This window comes from Danio aesculapii, chromosome 20 (assembly GCF_903798145.1).
Source record: "Danio aesculapii chromosome 20, fDanAes4.1, whole genome shotgun sequence".
In the NCBI taxonomy this organism is placed as follows: domain Eukaryota; kingdom Metazoa; phylum Chordata; class Actinopteri; order Cypriniformes; family Danionidae; genus Danio; species Danio aesculapii.
In genome coordinates, this window is record NC_079454.1 from 23,813,778 (window position 1) to 23,838,896 (window position 25,119).

Genomic DNA, 25,119 nt, shown 5'->3' on the forward strand with positions numbered 1-25,119 from the left:
TTGGAGAAGAGAGGAGAACAAAGTATCACTGCTTGAACCGACTCCGAAATGTTTCGTGTTTTTTTCGTAATGGATTAATTTTTATGAATCAGTGAGTAGGGTTTGTTTACATGTCAATTTGTTTTGCATATGAATCTGAAAAAAAACGCATCCGAAAATTTCTTCAGACTTCAGTGTGCAAAGACCTTTTTTCACTTCCATCGTTATTTAGCCATAAAGCAGCTTGTTATGGTGCTTGATTTTGCAAATTGAAAGTTTTATTTTTTTATTCTTTTTATTTTTATGCATTGTCATAAACACAGTTGTTTGGAGAGCAAATAGTTTGACCGTTTATTGTCTATAGTCATTGCCACATAGGCAATTTAATCAGACGTTCTAAAACAATTGCAAGCTTTCACATTGCAGAGTAAGATCAATATGTGTATATCAATAAATGAGAAACTATTTATTTAGTTTTTAATTAATGGGAACTATTTGCACTAATGTAAATTAAAAATAGCTATGGTGGTGGTTACAAATAGGATAAAAATCACCAACAAATTTATGACAAATAGCTGAAATAATGTACAAAATGTCATTATACAGAAAGCTCTGTTAAAATATACTTTCACAGTAGATTGTCCATGCTGATTCCAATTTATTTAGCTATTCATTTATTTATTATTTAGCTTTTTTTGAGTACACATGACAGCTTCAGGCCACTATGGTGTCAGAAGAAGAAATAAACCCATAACTAAACAGGATTAAAATAGAATGTGATTAAATATATATCACGTTAGGTAATATAAAACTGCAGGAACTTTTTCTGTCTCCTCATCTGAAACATTGGGGGCATTTTAGTCACCACTGGTGTATTTTTGGTCGTCTATATGCCCACATCCTGGTAAATGTCTGACTCTGCATTACCTGCGTGAGGATCGGTGTTCATTTTGCTCTCGGTGTCTTCTTTCTCGATGTCTGTCTCTTGGTCCTTCTCTTCCAGAGCTTTCTCTGTATCTCTCGCTCCCATAATGACTGTGATCTCTGTGTCGAGACGTACGCTCCTCCTCACTGCACACACATATACAAGCACACTCAGTAGTAATGAGGAAAAAAATACGTTTTCAGCTCTTTTATAAAACCTAGTTCATTTCCTGCTGACTAGCTAGGGTGATTACATTTATTACCATACCAGGACAATGTCATTGTACATATTACATTAAGACAAATTCTGAATTCATATTTAAACAATGTCTATGATACAAAGGCAGATTAGTTTAAAAACCTGAGGCCTTTCAGATATTTATATATATATATATATTTATATATATATATATATATATATATATATATATATATATATATATATATATATATATATACATATATATATAAACATATATATATATAAACATATATATATATATATACATATATATATATATATATATATATATATATATATATATATACATATATATACATATATATATAAATATATATATATACACGCACACACTTTGTAAATATATACACTCTATTAGGTTAAGGCTTACCCACTTTATTAGGTACACCTGTTCAACTGCTCGTTAACGCAAATTTCTAATCAGCCAATCACATGGTAGCAACTCAAGATGACATGGTCAAGATGATCTGCTGCAATTCAAACTGAGCATCCGAATAGGGAAGAAAGGTGATTTAGGTGACTTTGAACATGGCATGGTTGTTGGTGCCAGTCAGAAACTGCTGATCTACTGATATTTTCACGCAAACTATCTCATTTTGGTCCCATTAATACCAATTGAGCATTGTGTATCGAGTATTGTTGCTGACCATGTCCATCCCTTTATGACCACAGTGTACCCATCTTCTGACGGCTACTTCCAGCAGGATAACGCATTATGTTATAAAGCGCGAATCATCTCAGACTGGTTTCTTGAACTTGACAATTAGTTAACTGTACTCAAATGGCCTCCACAGTCACCAGATATCAATCCAATAGAGCACCTTTGGGATGTGGTGGAACTATAGATTCGCATCATGGATGTGCAGCCGACAAATCTGCAGCAACTGTGTGATGCTATCATGTCAATATGGACCAAAAACTCTGAGGAATATTTTCAGTACCTTGCTAAATCTCTGCCATGAAGGATTAAGGCAGTTCTGATGGCAAAAGGAGGTGCAACCTGATAATAGTAAAGTGTACCTAATAAAGTGTCCGATCATATACAGTACATGAATATAGGAATGAGTTTTTGAAATTGAATGACTTCCCTGAAGTAAAAGTAACTTGCTATTTGACATTTAGTTTACAAGCTGAATTATTAACATTACTTTGATTTAGTGATGACATGGCATGCAATAGTTTTCAGTATGTTGTATTATTTCCTTCAGCATAACTCATTGTTCATTTCTGATTTTTATCTTGATGCAACAACAGTAAATTACTTTCATATCTGACTAGATCTTCTTTTTCAGCCATGCCAGATTGTACAATATGGAAATATGATTGGATGGGGAATTTGTCCTTTAGAATATTCTATATATACTATATACAAAGTTTGTGACTATATAACATGGCATGATTGCTTTCCACTGATTAAGCTATTTTTGCATAACAGAATGATTCTAGTAGCACTCAGTAATACAAGATGAAATATGGGTCATTATGATTTTTTTATAAGTCAGGACTCAGGACACTAAAAATAGTTATGAAATATAAGACTGTCCTAGCAAATTTAGGACGTCTGGTCCCTTACTGTCCAGGAATTTGATAAATGACTGCTTTCAGGGGAGATTGACTTCAACGTGTTGCTAAGCCAATGTACAATATTTACAAATAAACAAATTGACCACAATCAAACGTTGGACAAACAAATCTATTTTTAATTATACTGAACATTACTTTTCTGTGCTTCATCTGCCATCTTGAATTTACTTTAGGTGCTTGCTTTTTTCTATACACATGTACAGTGGACTATAGAAAGCCAAATGAGACAAATTACAAATTATTATGGTAGTGTGACGGGTAGGGGTGGGCAGATCAATACTAACATCAATATTATTGATACCAGTATTGGTAATGAATTGATACTAGCCCAACAAAATCTATACTTCAGTGTAACATTTTCTAATCTACACTAATATGAATTTCTAACCTTTAATCATACTGCATGTATGTTTGTCAAAATGCTGCTTTTTTCACATCTCATTCGCTCAAGTTGCTCCTCTTAGTTCTTTTATTATGTGACCAAGCGGCACTTTTGGCTGCTATGAAAGAGATGGCCATAAGGAGGAGCATAGTATGGAGTTCAAGTAATGTTTTTAACTGCATGTGCAAGAGTAACTTTTAAAACATTTGTCCTACATACATTTGGATGGTAACTTAGCTAATGAAAGCTTTGCAGTGCACATTTGCCACATTGTGAAGAGAAAGCAGACCAACTCAATAACCTGATCACTCCGTCAGTAATCAGTCAGGTGAAACCTTGGGCCCCTCAGGTGCAGTGCTATAGATTAGTCTAGGAAACACTAATTAGATGACAAGGGACAAAACAGTTTGTGGTGGCAGTGGTCAGCGTAAAGCACTTGTGGATTTTAAAGAACCCTTATTTTGCATTATAAAAGGTCATATTTTGGTTTTGGGGGTCTTCAACAACAGGCTGATATGCATGCAAGGTCAAAAAGCACTTGCATTGTCTTCTAATATACATTTATTTTTACCTAATTATTCCAATGACTCCCATATGATTTGGTTAGTGACCATATGAACTGTTTCAGTTACTGACAAAGTCCGGTACATGATAGTCACTGCTGCTCCTTCCTTTAATAGCAAATGGCTGCCAAATCCCGTGTTGCAGCATAGGTAATTATATATATTAAAATAAATAAATAAAATAAAACAAATGACAGGAACAAACAAAGTACTAGTTGGCTATACTGTGTTGTTGTGAAAATGAACTTTAACCCTTCTGTTTGCCAATGAACTTTTATCTCCATCTGTCAGTGATCGTCATCTTCATGTCATGATCAGTCCCCTCTGCTGAAAAAAACAATTTAAACCAGTCTAAGCTGGTTGGCTGGTTTTAGCTGGTTGACTAGCCTGGTTTTAGAGGGGTTTTGGCCACTGGTTTAAAACATGTGGTTTTGGCTGGGCTCCCAGCTGGGCTAGGCTGGTCAAGCTGGTTTTAGCTGGTCATCTCACAGCCTGACCAGCTAAGACCAGGCTGGAAATGGCTGGAAACCAGCCTGGAAGTGGCCAAAACCCCTCTAAAACCAGCCTGGGTGACCAGCTAAAACCAGCCAACCAGCCTAGTAGGGCCGTGATCCCCACATTGTGCTAGTGTCTGAAGTGAAAGACGTGTTCACGTTTTACTGGATCCCAGCTGGATGTTTTAATTCACTTTTCATTCACTATATCTATACTTCTCTCTCTCTATATATTTTTTGTATTTAAAGGCACAGTTCAGGCGACGCAGTGGCGCAATATGTAGTGCTGCCGCCTCACAGCAAGAAGGTCGCTGGTTCGAGCCTCGGCTGGGTCAGTTGGCATTTCTGTGTGGAGTTTGCATGTTCTCCCTACATTCCCATGGGTTTACTCCGGGTGCTCCGGTTTCCCCCACAGTCCAAAGACATGCGGTACAGGTGAATTGGGTAGGCTAAATTGTCCATAATGTATGAGTGTGAATGCGTGTGTGGATGTTTCCCAGAGATGGGTTGCAGCTGGAAAGGCATCCGCTGCTTAAAAAAAACGTGCTGGATAAGTTGGCGGTTCATTCCGCTGTGGCGACTCCAGATTAATAAAAGGACTAAGCCGAAAAGAAAATGAATGAATGAATGAGGCACAGTTCACCCCACCAAAAAATTTAGACAACCTTCAATTGAACTAACTGCTATGTTTGGTCACACTTTAATTTGATGGTCCGTTTGTTGAATTTAAGTTATACTAATAAAGTTTAAATAAATAAAAAACAAAGCAGCTGCATGCCATCGTGACAGCAATAAGATCTAATGGACAGCCGACCGCTTTCAATCCAAAATGGAGGAAACCGGGGCTGTTGCTGGGCACTGCTGTTGCAATGGAACGTTCGATTGAGTGTCGCCTCTTGGTCATTCTAAGCTCTTTGGTTGTGGGTTAGTGTAAGTTGACATGTACTTGCAAAGTTTCTTATAGTAAGTTAAATGTCTGTTGAAGGAGCATATCAACAGATATTAAACAGACAGTCTACTAATACTCAAATGGACCATCAAAATAAAGTGTTACCCTATGCTTTCTCTCTGTGCATTTTTCCACAATTAGTCAGATGACTTCATGTTTGCTTTATGTTGTTAGCATCTACTGCTGACAGACCAAGATGAATCTGGATTTAAACGTGACAATTTGCAAATTCTTTATCATGCTATTAATACCAAATAGAACCATGCACATGACCCTGTGGGACTAAATGTATAAAGGCACAACAAGGCAGACAATGTGTGTGCGTATGTGCGTATGTGTGAAGGTGTCGTGCCAGCTGGACTGAAGTCAGGCCAGTCCTCTCTCCAAGCCACAGGAATGAGATCATATCTACGGGACAAGTGTTCACCAAATGTCCGACCAGTTGCTAATAACATTACCAGCCAGATTAAAGAGACAAAGAGTGAGCAAGTGAAGACTCAAAGTGAGAAAAGAAGGAAAAGTTAGTTTGGTGGATAGTGAATACAAGTGTGGCTGATCTCTGTGGTTGATATTGGGTTCAGCCATGTATACACTAGCAAATGTTTTAAATCACTGCTCTCTAAAACAAACATAAAAGAGTATATTTACAGGAAATTAATGCAGTCATGCGAGTTTGAGTATCTCTGAATGGAAATGGAGTGACTGACGTCAAATTCTCCTTATCATAACTCTCTGAATGAATCGCATTTGTGTCAAAAACATATAGATGAGAAATAAATCCATGGTTTAAACCAATGAAAATGTCTCTAAACTTGTATGGTTGTCTATAAATTGTCTAAAATAGGAAATCAACACATGCTGTCATAAATAATTAACGGCGTTCATACACATTTTTACTACAAAAATTCCAGGACTTTTCCAGGACTTTCAAGTCAGTTTTCATGACCTAATGTTTCATGTATATGTCTACATATAAGTGTTAAATCATAAGAAACGTTTCAATTTATTACAGCATTTCATAAAAGTCGCAATAGTTTCTATTTATTTTTATATCTATGTAAAACAGATTATGCTTGCACAGCACTAATAACGTGAGAGCATGTTTTTGGCCAAGAAAAGAAAAGTCAAAAAACCATTTCAATAGTTTGTTAAACTAGTAATAGTAGGTAAAACTACTTCTATTATAAAGCTGCAGTCACACTGCACTTTTCGCTCCGTAGACTTCCATTCATAGGCATTCGAATGCGGCAGACCAGAAACGCAAGCACGTGCTTCGCTAATTTAAGTCCAAGGTTGATGAATTCTCACCTGCGAAATCAACAGGTGATAGCATGAGACTAATAGAAGATAGTTTAAAATAAGAAATTTAAAATATGGAGCAATCCCTCACTTTTATTAATGTCTAATCATTTTGTTTAACCCCGCCACTTTTTGCTGCGCTGTACAACAGAATTTTGCAAGCACAAGCTCTAGTGTGACCGCAGCTTAAGTCGCTTTGGACAAAAATGTCTGCTAAATGACTAAATGTAAATGTTATTTCCATGACTTTTCCAAAACCTTGTGGGTTTTTCTGTTTTTCCAAAACTTTTCCAGGCCTGGAAAATGCTATGTCAAAATTCCATTTTTTTCCATGGTTTTCCATGACTGTATGAACCCTCAATTAAGCAAAGTGTCTTCTCATAGTGATCACTCGTAAACACACCCTCTATTTACTGGTGACATTTGCCACCTCACAACATTGCCTTCTATGATGTGCAACAATTACACCTCTGTAAAAACATCGTTTAATATCTGTTCAGCATTTAATATCAGCCATAAACAGGATCTTTGTTCGTGTTTGATGTAAAGCTCTCTCAACATGTGCTACAGCGTACATGGCAAACAGTTGTTTACTCAGTATATGACATACAGAGATGAACTGTGGAGTTTCTATGTGGATGTGATAAAGCAGTGATGGAAAAGACAGAGATTTGTCAGAGCATATCAGGATCTGAGAGCTGAATGAATATGTTGGTCAGTAGGTTCTCTACTCTCTCAGAGTGGCACAGTCGCTAAGCTGCTAACATACCCTCAAAGCCCTGGCATGAATGCCAGTGTGTGACAACTTCAGCCCTAGTTTATCTGGTACACCAGCCAAAAGTGTGTGTGTCTCTGTGTGTGTGTCCTCACACAGGCCCAACAGTGAGTCAGAAGACTCATGTTGAGATTTGGCAGTCATTTTATTTAGCACGTTGTCACACTTTTATGATTAAAAAGCGACCCTTAAGACACTAGAGAGGATATACTCATGCAGATTTTGAGAAATAGGCTCTCGTGTTCTTTCGCTATGCCTCTATCATACACAGAAATAAGGGCTGGGCAAAAATCGCAAATGAGTTAGGGAAGCATGGTTGTATTATCAGTTGAAAATATCCTCCAAAAGCCAGAGGGCGCTCTTGTGTGGAAACTTCAAACATGATGAAACCTAGGAAGTCCCCATAGCGTTGAATTATATACAGGAGATTTAAAGTCGGCAAGAAATCAAATTTGGCTCTTCTCATTTTTATATTTATATAGTAGGGCTTGTTATAAATGATGTATCTGCGTACCTAATTTATTTGTAAAAAGCTAATTTGTCCTCATAATTCATTCATTCATTTTCTTTTCGGCTTATTCCCTTAATTAATCTGGGGTCGCGACAGCGGAATGAACCACCAACTTATCCAGCATAGGTTTTAAGCAGCAGATGCCCTTCCAGCTGCAACCCATTACTGGAAAACACCCATATACTATCACTCACACAAATACTGTACACTACGGACAATTCAGCTAACCAAATTCACCTAAAGCACATGTCTTTGGACTGTGGGGGAACCCGGAAGCAACCGGAGGAAACCCACGCGAATGAGTGGAGAACATGTAAACGCCACACAGAAATGCTAACTGACCCAGCCAAGGCTCGAATCAGCGACCTTCTTGCTATAAGGCGCAATTGCTACCCACTACGCCACCACATCACCTTGTCCTCATAATCATATATCAAATACCACAACTTTCCATCTCCCCTGAAAAGGAAACTTCTTCACATCTGGTCACATGGAATGCGTTTTGGGAGGGGCTATCAGGGGGCGTGTCTTTTTTTCTGCTCTACTTTTGCCCAGTCATCAATCTTCCTTCATTTTAATAGCAACGCCCATCTTCCACTGAACCAATCAGTTCCCAAAGGACAAAATCATGCACCACCCTACATTTCCGGTTTCAGTTGGATGTACATCATGAGATGGGAAAAAAGGATAATCTGAACTTCCACTTCATGGCAACTTTAACTGCTTTTCATTGATTCATCTTGACTAGGAATAATCCCATGATTATGGAATTATCTTACAGAAAGATTTATTTCAAGTTCAAGTTTGGAGTAAAAACATGTTATTAGCCCCTTTCAGACATACAAACCTTTCTGGAAAATTGCCGGCAATTTACAGGAAAGGGATCATGTGTGAACAGGCTCTTTTTGAAAATAACGGTAAATTCATTACGGCAATTTTCCGGAAAGAAAAGTTGTAACATTATCGGTTATTTGCCGGAATGCTGCTCTGTGTGAACGCAGAAGGAAAATTGCCAGAAAGAGCGCCTTCATGATTAGAACATGCTGACGTGAGACGTCTACTCCAGCCAATCAGAACATTCAGATGCATTCACATCTGCGCTGCTTATGAAAATAAAAGCCTTTAAATATTTTCCCAGACACGTTTAGCTGCAAGATGTTAGTCAGAAGACGTTTCTGTGTTCCTTCTTAATGGCAATTGTGTGAAAAATGATCGATAAAATGCTTATGATAAACCGCTGTTTCTTTACCTTCAAGCTCTGCATCAGTTGCTTGACGTGTGTGCATGTGAAATGAAGGAGTGCTCTGGTGAGCAACCAGCACAAACACATATTATGTACATCTCGACATGCGAAAGTGTTTCTTCATGTTTCCATCGAAGATGTTCACAATACTTATCCATCCACAGAATTTGAATGTGTTCAAATATGTAAACATTTAGCTGTGGTTTGTGCTTCTGCCTTTGGATGTCTCTGGAACAAAGCAGCTGCATGAATGCTAAAGTTTTAAATAAATGTGAAACCATCAACAAAAGTCTGACCCCTTTTATGTTTACAAATACAAGCACAGCAGTTTAGAGCTCATTTCTGGTTAATGATGTCAGAATTTACCTGTATTTTGTAATGGATGTGTGTAAGGTCTTTTTTGGAAAAATTCCATGTGTGAACAGCGCTTTTTTGAATTTACCGGTAAAGACACTCCAGTAATTTTCCAGATATTTACCGGTATCACTGTGTGAAAGGGGCTTTTATGTCTGATAATTTCATGTGCAGTATTTACTACACAGAGCCATAGTTCACTGAGAAGTAATGCAAACATCTGTGTTTATTAAAGCACAATTATATCAATATCATTATTGTCTGAATAAATCGATTCAGATTTTTGCATATAGCTTGTCATTGTACTACATCGGTTTAGTAAATGCCGCTCAGTCTGAAAGCACCTACTGGAGATTTACTAGAACGGGCTTCATTGACAAAATACACATCACAATCGGCTTTAATTAACCATATTACGAAATATGAAGTCAAAGCTTTAATCAATGCCATTGGATAAAAGGAGAATGTGATCTACAAGAGAGAAGTTGGAATTGAGAGAAAGAGAGAGATGATCTAAAAGCGAGAGCACATGTTGCTTTCATAAGTGTGACAGACCGGTGTGCTTCCCAGCTGTTCTACTGGCCTGTTTTAATCTCAGCTCTTTTTCCTCATGTGACCTCACACTGAACATACTGCCACCACAGCACAAATGCAGAGCATAAACGTGTGCGAGGTCAAAGAGAACGTGAAATGGACTGGCCAGAATTGAGCAATCTTTGCAAACCATATAACTGTGGAGGACAAAAGCAGCAATTTTGAGAGAAACGTGCTGGTTGTTTTGTTCCAGGAAAGTGTAATGACTTGAGACTGCAGCTGCCAAAAAAGAGGCAAAGCACCAATGCATATACAAACAAATAAATAAATTAATAAATAAAATGTTCTACATTTCAGTTCCTCTGGATCTAAGTGATAGCTTTGTGAAAGTTCATGAAAGAAGTAGTGATGTCTGATTTGCGAAAAGTTTGTTTTGTTAAGTTGGTGTTTTAAATTACTCTATTAAATGTCTTAAGAAGATCTGTTCAGCTTAAAAGCTCTAGTTCCGTTGAGGACTAATTGAATGGAAAACAGCAACCAGCAGGCTTCAAATGTCTCATTTTGTGTTTCACAGAGGAATGGAAGTAGTGCTGGTTTAGAACAACATGAGGTTGAATACATGATTGAAAGATTTTTGATTTTTAGAACTATTCCACTAAACAAAACAAAACAGGATGTCAACATTTATGCACCCTCACATCAGTCTAAACCTGAAATTCCATTGCAGGGACAAAAGTACAGGGACATTTCTTAAAGGGATAGTTCACCCAAAATGACATTTCTGTCATCATTTACTTCAAGTAACTTCAGGCTGTACCATACTCACATCATTTTTTTTGTTCTGCTGAACACAGAGGAAGATATTTGAAAGAATGTCAGTAACCAAACAGATCTCACGACTCGCTGCCATAAAGTAAATAGGTGGCAAGATCTGTTTGGCTACTGACATTTTTACAAATATTTTCAGTACAACAACAAATACAAATAAGAGTGGAACAACCTGAGTGTGAGTAAATAACAGCAGAATTTTCATTTTTGAGTGAATTATCCCTTTAAAGGAGCTATATGTATAACTCAAACTTTGTTATTAGTGACAGAGATGTGGGTTTAGTAAACTGAAGCCTGAAACCTTTTCATTTGTGTACAGATAATTTACTGGTAGTAATATGTAAGTGGCTGAATGTGATTCAGTATCCCAATATACTGACAGCAAAGACATTTTTCACTCTTTGCTTAGAAGTAAAATGTATTTCTGCAAGCAATATGCAAATAAACATAGATGCTACCCATGCTGCTTAGAGCAACATTTTTAGGCATATGTAAACATGTTGGGCTTTCTTTTAAACAAAATGGATAGTGATATGGATCTGATTGTTCGAGGAAATAAAATCAGCAATTTACTGGCACTATCAACTTTCAGCTAAAATATAATTGTCACGATCACCAGCAATCCAGATTGGTGGAGAACATTCAGTGTCAACCGAACTACACATCTGCCACCGAACTGGACTGCATTACCCATATATATATATATATATATATATATATATATATATATATACACACACACATACATATTAAAAAAAGATTGAGCTTCACACTTGAGTGCCCAAAAATGTCTACAAGGGAAAGATAAGTATAAGTTATGCTTGAGGTTTAAATGTAATGCTTTCTATAAAGTATACTCTGACAGAAAAACTCACAGGTAAAGTAAAAACGGCTCCAATTAAATGTGCAGTTAATCTTACTGTATTCAGACTTTTGACTGGCCATCTTACCTTCTGTGGTCTTGGGAGGTGGGACTGTGCTCTCGATCTGTTTCTTTGTATCGCTCTCTCTCTCTTTCCCGCTCTTTCTTGTGTCCTCTTTCTCTGGTTTTCTCTCTCATCCTTTCTTTGTTATGGCGGCTGTAGTTTTCCCATGACTTGCCGCTGTCTATCACACTCGGCCAGGAAGCCACTCTCATTGCAGGTGAGTATACACCTGGAAAAGCAAAAAAACCAACAACAATTGTTAATGCAGCAGATACACATAGATCTTTGTGTTAGTGATGGTATGAATAAACTTAACAAGATAAACTTAACAAGATAATAATATCACAATAAGAAAGCATAGAATGTGACTGTATTAACTGATAATCTTAATAATGTAATGCAATATAAAATAATATAATAAATTAGTTTAATAATTTAACAAGGTTATATAAAAAATTTAAAGAGCCCCTAATATAGGTTTTTTTTGTAAATGACCTTCCATGCAGTGTGTAACAGCTCTAAGTGAATAAAAACATCCAGCAGGTTTAAATCTGACTGTGAATCGTGAGACGTGTTTAAAACTATTGATTCTATTGAGTCGACTTAAAGACAATGAATAATTTGTCCTTTCTTCAGATCTTTTGCCTGCACGCGTTGACACGTGACATTGCCAGATATGAAGTGCTGGTCCCGGTAAAACGGGCACACACTTTTCCCTTCAGAAACTAGCAGAGTGCGAGGAATCATGGGATTGATCATGATGCGAAAATGATGATCACTCACTGACAGATGGCCAGACATGCGGCTGTAGGGAATAAAGTGTTAAAGTTGGTTTTCACAACAATACCACGGTATATTATGTGCAGTGTTTGTTCCTGTCATTTATCTGATGATTGACACAATAACCTACGCTGCAACATAGGATTCACTGGCCGTTTGTTATTAAAGGAAGAAGCAGCAAAGACTACTAATGTATGAAAATTTATTAGTAACTGTTACACAGTTCATAGACCAGTTTCTTCTTCCCCCGGATCCTGTAAGTGTTTCTCCTTCTTACAGACCATGTAAGTGTGATTAAAATTGTAGCCTCGTTTTCTGTAGTCTGCAAAATATGTATTTAAGTGTGTGCTTGTAAAGTATCTCTCAGGTTAAATCTGTATGGGCTATTCACATACAGCGTCCAAAACCACATAGAAAACACGGCGCTTGCTTCTTCCTTTACTGATTTAAATGCGTTTTGTACCCGCAATCTCCTGCTGTTTACTGTTGCTATGGCAACCATCGGCTGTTCATACACAGCTCTCAATTTTCAAATCAGTTCAACTTTTGCCACTGTGTGGATTAATACTGAATGTGTGTCGTTGTTATTACTTGAGGTTGGGGTTAAGAATAAAGGAATATGCTGGTGTTCAACAGCATTGCTTTAATGCACTCCTGCATTGGGCTCACACATACTCTGTGCTACTTTATAACCGTGGTGGGCATTTCTTTCCGTCTCGTGCTGAACGCAGTTGACCAATCACTACAGACTGGGTCATCGGACCAATCAGCACAGATTAGCCTCACGCAAGGGATGGGTTGGGGAACAAATGAATCGTTGAACAAATCATAGGGAGTCGTTGGGATAGTTAGGTAAAAATAAATGCATATTATAAGACAATGAAAGTGTTTTGTGACCTTGCATGCATATCAGCCTGTTGTTGGAGACCCCCAAAACCAAAACACGACCTTTTATAATGCATAATAGGGGCTATAACTGTTATTCTATATAAGCTTTATATTATATTACATTATATTATATTATATTATATTATATTATATTATATTATATTATATTATATATAAAAACTGTGACAATAAACATCAAAGCTATATCACAATAAATACACAGATGATACATTACACATTAATAAAAATTTGCAATAAAAATATAACATTGTTTATAAAACAATATTAACAATTCAACATGCAAAACAAAATAATAATAATAATAATAATAATAAAAAACATTATTAACTGAAAGTGCAATACAGTGTAATGTTATATAATATAATACAATATAACATAATATAATTTTGTCTTAAATAAATTACATCAGTGACATAAACATCAAAAACATCAAAATCTATTTCACAATAAATAAAATAGCCAGTTTAAGGCCCAATCCCAAATGTGCCCCTTAGCCCTAGCCCTTGTTTTGCGCGTTCCTGTGAAGGGGTAGGGGTGTCTCAATTCTCGTTAGCTTGAAGGCGTAGGGCTAAGGAGAAGGGGTAAATACCCCTTCGAACAAAGATTTTTCAGGACCACACTCCAAGGGGTAAGAAAATTTCCCAGAATACAACATCTACAATGGCAGGATTGCTGCACCCGGAAGTAAGAAGGTGCACGAATTAGTATTTTTTGTCATTATTTTGAATTTTTACAACAACCAAGCACATGTTTTAATATATTCATAACCGCGTTCGTGTTTTATCGTCATGCTTAAAAAAAATAATAATAATAATAAATAAATAAATAAAAAATTAAAAAATGTAAAATTTTACGATCTATAATCCATAATCATAACTCCTGTATAGCAGTCCCACAACATTCTGACACTCGATGATACTCAAATACCCTGTCAGTAAAGTCTAGTGGCTGGGAATGAGCTTTTTACAGTGTCTGCTATAATGCTAATGTTGTTTTTGGTGTGTTTACATAGATGAATATGGCCACTGTGTAAATGCACAGTATAGTTACGAGCTTATTGTCACATTAGATCATTATGATAACATAATATATGCCTTCAGGGATTTCCTGAAGATAAAAACCAAAAAAATAACACTAGAATAAACTAGAATAACTACAGCAGTCGCAATCGTCTGATCTTATATGAAGCAAGAGATCGTGATGACATATGATGACATGAGTAGGTGCTGTAGTGCTGTCCCAATTCTTAGGGGTAAATTTTAAAGCCCTTACCCTTCACCCTCAGTTTTAAGCGCCAAGGGGTAGGGGTACAAAAATAAAATTGAGCCTAAGTGTGTCCTAACACATTATTGCTATTGGTATTTAAACTGCACATTTCAGACACTGATGCTTGCTGTAACAACACCAGCCATTGCTTTCTCTGTGTCTGTCTTTCACACACAAACACACATGCAACAATCGCTGAAAGCTCTCAGTGACAGTAACCGCTTTGGCCTCTTGGGTACACCCAAATCATTACAACATGCAAAGGTTAACAAGGCCACAGCAGATTTTCTGACATGCTCATTTTTCAGTGAGTGTGTGTGTGTGTCCTTGTTAACCTCTGCCTGCAATAATGATGTGTGCTGGACTGCAGTGGAAATGCTTGCAGTGCACTTCTATGCTCAGTGGCTGGAAACGTATCCCTACACAGTTGTATAGAACGTGTGTGTGTAGTGACGATGAGAGGGTGTTGAGTACGTTAACGCTTTGTATGCAGTTTCTAATCTCTGGTCAGCCCAGGTGCCCTGTACATATGGGTCCTTGCGTTCAAAGCTCAGTGACGTGGTCATCTGAAGCCCAAAGTATATTTCAGTTTATACGTGAATGGAAATAGAATAGAAGGCTACCAGGGCCAAAAGTTTGTAAACTGGATGGCATATCAGCATGAAGAGCTCGACTGTTTTAATGCATCAACAAGGGAAACAGCCAATGAAAGCGCTGCATTTGAGACTGTATTTGCATAAATAAATGCAATGGAACATTGGGATGAATGTATAAGAAGTTCAGGTGTCATGTTCATTTGTCAATTATACATTAATGGTATCATGTGCATTTACAAATATTAAGTATACTTTGAATGGCTGTGTATAGAGGGTCGCACACCAGATGCGCCACGCCATGCAGCACCATACATTTTAGAATTCTAAACATAGATTACTATCAGGGTACGCACATCGGAGCCACAAGTAGGTGGCTGTCCGCGCCACCAAGCTACGATTCAGGACATGATTTCAGCTTGAACATTTTTTTTTTTGTTGAATATGTAACACTTTGAAGAGATTTTGTCTAAAACAGGTGTGACTGTACAGACATCTTTATGATTCGTCTATACGTGATCCTAGTGATAATCAGATGACCAATAATTCTTAGGTAGAAATTGCAACTGCAGTAGTAAAGAAAGGTTTTTGTTAAAAAGTTTAGAAAAACCTGAGGGGTAAGTTTGTTAAAACCAAAAAGAAAGGTAATGGCAAAGGTGGAGAGCCAGGTGGTTTTATTGCACAATTACATAAATATGTTTTTCCACCATTTATAGATTTTACACTGATGTATATATTACAATTTTGAATTTAAAACATTTAATAGTTTCAAAAATAAAATGAACCCACAAATTATTTCTTTGATATCTGGAAAAGAATATTTGAAACTATCAGTTTACAATTTACTGATACCCTGTTTTTCAAGGCTTTATTGGTGATAATGGTTTATTCCTCCTGTATTAAAAAAATATATTTGTAGAGCGACGCATGTTCTGTTGTCATTCATATTTTAATAAACTTTTATAGGTAAAACTGTCCAGGATATGAACAAAAGCTAGTGATGCATAAAAGTTTAATTTAAAAAAAAAAGTCTTGAATGGTTATAAAAATCCTTATAATCATTAAAATAATTTAGAAAAATAATAAAAATAATTAGTTTAAAAATTAAGATATTAATGACATGAGGTAGTTCCAGAAACTTCCTACTTCTGTTTAACCATCTGATTTTGAGGTGGGTTCCTTTCGGCCCCTCACGTTGTATTAAAGAATATCAAAACGCCAAATGCATCAAGTATAAAAGCTCGTTCGTTTCGTGAGGTGCGTGTGCAGTCATCATAAGTGTGTAATGCAGCGCCAGGCTAAAGTATGAATTAGGCTTTATACGATGCAATTGCGTAAAAAAATTATAATAATAAAGAAAAAAACATATATAAACATATATATATATATATATAAACATATATATATAAACATATATATATATATATATATATATATATATATATATATATAAACATACATATATATATATAAACATATATATATATATATATATATATATATATATATATATATATATATATATATATATATATATATATATGTATATATATATATATATATATATATATATGTATATATGTATGTATATATATATGTATGTATGTATATATATATATATATATATATATATATATATATATATATATATATATATATATATATATATATATATATATATATATAAATATGAAATTATTCATACCCCTGCAAAATTCTGGCTCAGTTGCTTTTATTTAACCAACTTTTTTTGTCTCAAAAGATAATAAGACAAGAAGGATCAATGTACCAGATGCATCATTGTGGAAAAAAAATCTGCATTTATTTACATTAGAACAAAAGCTTAAAGTCAGCAATTGACAGGTGTAATAATTTCAGGCTTAACTGTACATAAATAAATATATTTTACTTTTAACTGATGTTCCAGAGTGTTTGAGCAGTTAAGACAGTTCAACATGTGCAGGTGCCAAATTAAATATTTTCCAACTATTCATTACAAGGCATTTGGAAACATTCCTTAAACACAGACTTAAAACACATACACAAAAACATTAAGAGGTTTCCTTTCCCACTCCCACAGACACACACAGACACGCACACGCGCACTCTCTTTAGAAGCCAATGAAAGCTGAAAATGTTTCTTTAGAGAATATATTTCACTTCCCATAATTTCATAAACTGTACTGTCAGGATCTAACCCTTTAATCGTATGACTACATAAAAATTATGATTATTGGGTTATAACTGGCACAGAATCAAAGGCGATGAGCCTCTTTAGAACAATCATTCAACAAAATGTATTTAGTACAAAAATGTACTCATGATTACAGGTGAAGTGCATAACTTTCATAGGATTTCACTAGTCATACCTGTAGGGAAGGGGAAAGGAGGAGCTGAACGTCGATCATAACTTCCTGCCAAACGTCCACTGCTGTGATGAGAAAGACAGTTAGTGTCAACAATTTAGTTTATTTTGCAGTTTTCTTGTTTAAAGAAACAGTTAACCCAAAATGGATTTTTCTTCTGTCATCAATTACTTAATTTGTTCCAAACCTGTGTTCCTTTCTTCTGTTAAACACAAACGAAAACATTTTCAAGACATACACTCACCGGCCACTTTATTAGGTACACCTGTCCACCTGCTCGTTAACACACATTTCTTATCAGCCAATCACATGGCAGCAGCTCAATGCATTTAGGCATGTAGACATGGTCAAGCATTCTGCTGCAGTTCACACTAAGACAGACAAGCTGGTCTGAGTATTTCAGGAACTGCTAATCTACTGGAATTTTCAGAGCACCTTTAGGATGTGGTATAAAGGGAGATTCCCATCATGGATGTGCAGTCGACAAATCCGCAGCAACTGTGTGATGCTATCATGTCAATATGCATCAAAATCTCGGGGGAATATTTCCAGTACCGTGTTGAATCTATGCCACGAAGAATTAAGGCAGTTCTGAAGGCAAAAGAGGGTCTAACCCGGTACTAGTAAGGTGTCCCTAATAAAGTGGCCAGTAAGTGTTTATTACATTGTGTTTAACCGTAGAAAGAAAGGCTTGGAACCATTAGAGAGTACATTTTATTGTTTTAAGCAGGATAATTATATATATATATATATATATATATATATATATATATATATATATATATATATATATATATATATATATATATATATATATATATATATATATATATATATATATATATATATATATATATATATATTTGAAGGCAAGGCATGGCAAGGTAAGTTTATTTATATAGCACATTTCCTACACAGTGGCAATTCACAGTGCTTTACATAAACAAGAATAAAAGAGACAAGTATAAATAAAATAGAAACAAATAATATAAAAACAGATGAAAACTGCGTAAAGACAGTGTAAAGACAGTTTTTCCATATTCCAAAACAACTATTGGACGTCTCAAATTCGATTTTTCACCTAAAGTTCACCTTTACAGCTCTAAATACGTGCCCCCCAATTTCAACTTCCTTCTGGAAGTAAACCACACAGACCCCTGATTTTTACCCCCTCCCGGGAGTAGTTCGCTTTATCTAGCCAAGCGTAATAAAAGATCCACCCCCCCCCCCCCCTCACAACAGATTATATGTGGCGAGTCATATCTCAGATCTCACTTATTGTAATTACGCTGCTATCCCAGAGACAGATCTGCCAGTATGGTGATGGCCCAAGTTAAATCTTTTAACTGCACAATCAGATACAGTATCTCCATATTCCAAACCACCGGTGTATCATATTTTCTCCTTTTACTCTGAGACTTCCCCATTCTGGTGACCAACCCCCCCCCATCACTTTCATTTCTGAGTAAAAATATTTTACAAAATACTATGATTTTCAGTCTTTCTCTTTCACAAAAAAACGTGCAAGATGATTGACTTTGCCCAAACATTGCTAAAAAAAGAAAGAAATTAAATAAAATGGTAGAATAATTTGCTTTTACAGCACCTAGAGCAACAAAGCCCATTACCTTTACCAAACAACAAAGCGAAAGGAATAAATAAAGCATACACCAACACAACAGACCAAACTTTTCTCAATGATCAAAAGAATTTCCTCCGTTTCAGAGCTCAATTTCCTCGCTGTTTGATGTTACTGGCATTAACTCAAAGTGCAGCATGCGCACGGTAACGTGCCAATAGTGTATAACTGTGTGCGAGTATCTGAGCAGATACAGCTCAGGCAAACAAGCCATTCCCGATCCATAAACCCTGGCTGCCCGCCCTGCATTCGGGGCATTGAGTGTATGTGTGTAAGAGAAATCGCATCCAAGAGGACTCCTTGTGGTCAGGTGCTGGTTAAGCGCGCTCAGGTTCTATTAATAACTCTGGAAAAGATGCTGCTGTTCTGGTTTCCCTTTGTATCTCCCCCTTCATCCATCCCACTTCCTCTCTGCTCTCCCTTACAAATCCTTTTTAAACTCAGCCAGCTATAGTACCTGTCCAGTATGTCTCATTTACTTCTTCTTGCTCTCTACGCATTGGAACAGATGAAAGGGGGCTGAGAAGGGAAATTCATGATAATCAATGTTAGATGATCTGGCAGTTACAGTCTCATCTCACCCCAGAGGTAAGCTTTAATTAGCGCCTGGCTCATTAAGACAGCTAATCACTGCAGAATTTGACCCTAATGACCTCAAACTAATGGCAGCGGAAAGACACAGGCGGTCCAACTGGCTGTTCCACATAGCTCTGGTAAGTTAATGTATCAACAAAACAATTAGTATTGATATTCGACAACATGCGATGAGGGATTGCTGACGAGTAATGAAACTATATTGGATTTGTATGCCAAGTCTCAAGACATCTAATCAAATTCAACACAGAAAGCAATCTGCCTGTAATATAAAATGGTTGTCTAAAAACGATGTGGAAAACAAACCAGGGAATTCTTTTTGATGACTAGAGAGCCAGGGCAAGATACATTTATAGTGGAAGGAAAGGTGCTGTGCTTTTGAAACGATCGCCCAAAGAGTATTACAGGCTATTTCAGGGGTGTCCCTCAGGGCTTTGTATAAGGACCCTTTATATTTGCTATATATATTCCCAGCATGTGATGTTTATGTGTGAAAAATGAGTAAGCACGTGATGGGGAGGAGAGAAATTGAGGGAGAACAAGGAGAAAAGCGAGCTTTTCTGGAGTGTTGGTACGAAAGGAAGTGATTCATGAATTATACAGTCGTTGGTTGGCAGGGTTCAGATGAACGGAAACTCCTTTAAGGATGTTTGGACTTGGCAGAGAGACCGAGACTTGAGAAGAACCATTCTTTAAACAACAGAAAAAAGAAGAAAGGATGAAAAAAAGCTAACTGGAGGATCAGGAAATGAAAAAAATGGGAGGGAGTTAGGTCAGAAGAGGGTGAAAAAGGGATCAAATTAATACAGACAAGTAGAAATAGACTGAACAAAAATATATAACTGAAACAGCATATTGCATAACACAAAACAAAAACGTTGCTTAAATTCTAGAAACTATGCAGCTTAGCTAAAATATGTATTTGCAGATGCAGTGTTTTTGTTGTTTAATTAATAATGCAGGATTCATGATTCAAACAGACAATGGTTCAATAAGCAGAATAGCTGTTGATGACAACTTGTTCCAGATGCTGTGCAAAACAATTATAAGAGCGAAAAAATTTAAACATGAGATTAACCGACCATCTTCATCTCTTTAGGCAGCAGCACATTTTTGTAGAGTCAAGTGAGAAAAGTCAGAGCTTTCATAAAGTTTGACAAAAACACAAATGCAGCATAAATACCTACAGTACACTCTCGGTAATAAAGGTACGTGAGCTGTCACTGGGGTGGTACCTTTTCAAAAGATGCACATATGTACTTAAAGGGTCCATATTGGTACACTGTAAAAATAAATCCGTAAAATTTACGGTAAAAAACGGCAGCTGTGGTTGCCAGTATTTCACCGTTAAAAATACGGTACAAGCTGTAAACGTATTTTCTCATTTTTACAGTAAACTATCATTAATTTATAGAGGTAATATGTCTGTATTTTGAATTACCAACATTTACACATATTTTGTTCCGACAGATCGCACTATTATGTTTTTCTCTTCTTTTTCATTCTTTTGTAAGACATTTTATCTGTTTTTATGCTTATTCATTTTTTTTGTTACCATTTTTATTATTTGTTTTTATTTCTCTTATACTTGTTTCATTTATTCCTGTTTATGTAAAGCACTTTGAATTGCCACTGTGTATGAAATGTGCTATATAAATAAACTTGCCTTGCCTAATGAACCAATGCTCATCACAAACAACTTTTCCCTCAAGCAGAAAAATGTATCAGTGTATAGGTGATAGAAAAAGGTGCTCAGTGTCATTCACACAGCTACTAAACACCAGTATGGTTACACACATAAAATTAAATTCATAAAATAAACATTGTTTATCAAGATTAGATGTAACATAAATCTCTAATGTACATAACTGATGGGGAAACAGCTAAAATGATCCATAGTAATGTCAACAAAAAACATAAGTGATGTGCTATGCAGGGAATTCTGGGAAAGTCAATTTACAGTTATTCTCCGTATCTTTTAAGGAAACATACTGTTAACCAGGTTATGGATTTTTACTGTAGCATTTTTACAGTTTTTTTTACTGTTGAAATCACGGCCATTTTTATAGTGTACCTAAAAAGCATATATTTGTACCAAGCAATTTTGAGAGGAACACTTTTGTACTTTATAGGTACTAATATGTACCCTTGAGGTATCTATAGGGACCCTTTAGGTACAAATGTGTACCTTTTGAAAAGGTACCACCGCAGTGACGGCTCTCGTACATTTATTTCTGAGAGGGTACTGACAAAAATCCATTTAAAACACAAACACAAGCTTTTTAATAGTGTAATATGCAGACATGAAGGTATTTTGAATTTTAGTTAAAAATTATTTGGAATAAATTGAATAGTTATTAAACACAAATGCTATTCAATTATATGTTTTATGCTATATGTTAACTCAACAAGGATGCACTACACTGATTAAAAGTGACCAAAAGCAGGGTGCCATTTATGCATTGGCGATTAAGGGGGACAACTTTTTATTAAGTTTTCAGTTAAAGAAATGTATCTAGTTACTTAAACATTAAATTTATTAATAACAAATATTTAAGTTTTTAGTGGTTCGAGGGATATTACATGTATTCTGACAATAGACTGTAAAAGATATGGACGTATTATCCATGATGTAACCCATAGGTTTCTGAAGAACGCAAAAGAAGCTATAGGTGGGTGTGGCTACCCATCGCCTATTGTTCATGCGTCATCGCACCGACCAGAGGATACCAAACAAGGGCAAAGAAGCGGAGCGTGAGCAGAGCTACAGACACTTGCTAACATTTTGCTTAGATGGGCAAATTAAGGTATTAAGAAATGCTTAATACTTCATTAACTGAGACTCGTTTGTTTTCTGACCACATGTGCTTGGTTGTGAACTATATCAATAAATTGTTTAGACTATTAAAAACACTGCTGTAATACACCGAGCCACTAAACATTGTTTTTATGATGGTTTTCTACAGGAGAAAAAAGTGAATTACTTCCAAACACTTCAAATATAGTCTGTGTTAGTAAATGCAAGGCTATTTATGAAATCCAGGCATAACACTGTATGACAACGCTTCGGATGACTGTTCTAGAGCCTTCAGCTAATCAATCTGTCAGATTCTGGAGTGCTTTACAGGTCTAAAGAAAAATATAAATGATAATTTATCCTAAATAAAGCAAATACATTTATAGAGATGGTATATAAGGATATAATTTCCCTCACCTGAGAAATGGAGGCCACGTGAATGGTTTGTAAGCACAATTAAGTGCACACAGTGTGCCATTTCATCTCATAATTGTAAGAAATAATTCCAGAAATCAACTGACTGTGTAAAGCCACATAAAACAAAACAAAAATAAAATGTATATGCCGAGTTCAGTCGAAATCAGCTGAGGTGAGGTAACGGCGACCAGTGAGACCTAGTTGTGATTATGCCCATGCCCTTAATATAACTTAATGTAAACTAAACGGATGAGTTATAAAAAAAAAAATTCACCCCCTCACAGTCATGAAGGGTAATATAGCTATATGAACCAAAATCATTCTTTGTACCAGCCTGTAAACACATTTTTTTTCTGCTGTAAAGTTGGTCATTTTAACTGTGGGCTCAATAGAAATTTGCTCTATATGGAGCCAGGACTAGCGGAATTTTGATGAATTGCAGTTTCAGTTACTTCCGTATTTGCTTTACAAAGGAGAGAGGGAGATTGCCGCTTGATTCTGACCTACAGTAACCTGATAATTTCACAGGTTACTAGCTCAATTTTACTTTTCTTTTAGGCAATATGTAAATATAAACACTGTGTCTCCTGACCACTTATGATATCCATCGCTGCTCTAGATCTGCTGGTTTAGACAGTTGAATGATTCTTGATTCTTGACTGATAGGCGCGATTATGCATCAATGGTATGAACCATTATAGGGGTGGTCAAACGTATGTTTGTATAATCTATCATTTTAATTATTAATTATTATTAATTATTAATTATTATTTAAGATACAGGTCAGGGAAAACTATTTCTCACTTGATCCCCCTGATGTTCTTCAAGGAGAATCAAGCATTAATTAATTCGCACACTGACCGTAAGGACATATATAATGTTACAGAAGCTGTCTATTTCAGATAAACACTCTTCTTTTGAACATTCTACTGATCAAAGATTCTTGAAAATATTTATACACAACTGTTTTCAACAATGTTTCTTAAATCACCAGCAATCATCTTATTACAATGATTTCTGCAGAATCACTAACACTAGAGACTGGAGTGATGATGTTGGAAAATCTCTGCATTTTAAAACATGTTATAAAGCCAACATTTGAAGTGGGTCAAAACCTTTCATCAAACTTGTCCTAAAGCCAAAACGCAATCAAAAGAGAACACTTTTCAAAGCCTTTTTTAAATCTAAAATCTAACATTCTAAAACTTCATATTCCTATAGTGAAAAAACTACTGTGATTTACCAGAATGTTTAACAAAACTGGCAGTGAACCACACAAATGTTCTGCAGATGAGGATGCTGCCTCTCAAACTGAGGGGGAGTGAATCTAGAAATAAAGTAAGTTAGGGGAAGATAGACAGGCCAAACTTGGCTGTTTGTCTTGGGGAGAAAGGGAGGAAGAGTATGAGGCTTAGATGGATGGGGAGTTTTGGACGCCTGTAAACATGAGGCCAAAGGCACAAACATGGCCACCCTGTTTCTGTCTCTCTCTGCCTTATTTGGCTTTTGACTGGGTCGGTGATGGCTTTTTAACCGTATTTTAGTCCTATGAAGATAAATTCTGGCGTCAGAAGGCTGGGTTGCAAATAAGTGCATGTACAAAGAGACAGATACACACACACTTAAGCACCTTAAACACGTTTGATAGCTTCAGAGCCCAGGCTGAAAGAGCCGAATCAAACTGAATAAGGAATTCTGTGTGTATGGAAGAAAGACAGTCACAGTGGATTAGCTGAAGCAGAAGGGAGTTTAGTGCTTTTGTCTTGATTTCTCTTCTTCTAAGTCTGGGGTGAAACTTTGATGAGCTGCCCTACATACTGCAGGCAGGAACAGAGACAGAAGTAACGACTCTGACAGAGGCAAAAGGGGAAAAAAAGGCTTTTGTAGCTGCAGCCTAGTTTTACTGTCCCATAAACTCCATGACGGCTGCCAATCACAGCTTTAGGAAGAGTCAATCATCTCTGTCATGAGGGACATTCAATGCTTGAGTCTCATAATAAACTTTTTTCACTTCATTGTTTTAGTCTCATGGGTGTCTTTAGCCATCAGATTTATGAGATTTTTTTGTCTTTTGGTAGTGACAATTACAGTTTGCCTGAAAAAATATTGTATCCACTGGTAGCAGCATTTATTTTGCTGACTAAGTTCAAA

At 36.2% G+C, this 25,119-nt stretch overlaps 1 protein-coding gene across 1 annotated transcript in view; it reads right to left on the reverse strand.

The window, feature by feature from the left end:
• The window catches only part of fip1l1a (FIP1 like 1a (S. cerevisiae)), a 66,142-nt gene that overhangs the window by 2,227 nt on the left and 38,796 nt on the right, over positions 1 to 25,119 (reverse strand). Inside the window, exons 12-14 of the mRNA XM_056481671.1 lie at positions 17,525 to 17,586; positions 11,632 to 11,836; positions 907 to 1,050 (exon numbers count right to left, since the gene is read on the reverse strand). Coding sequence (XP_056337646.1) covers positions 907 to 1,050; positions 11,632 to 11,836; positions 17,525 to 17,586 — 411 coding nt within the window. The remainder of the gene's footprint in view (positions 1 to 906; positions 1,051 to 11,631; positions 11,837 to 17,524; positions 17,587 to 25,119) is intronic.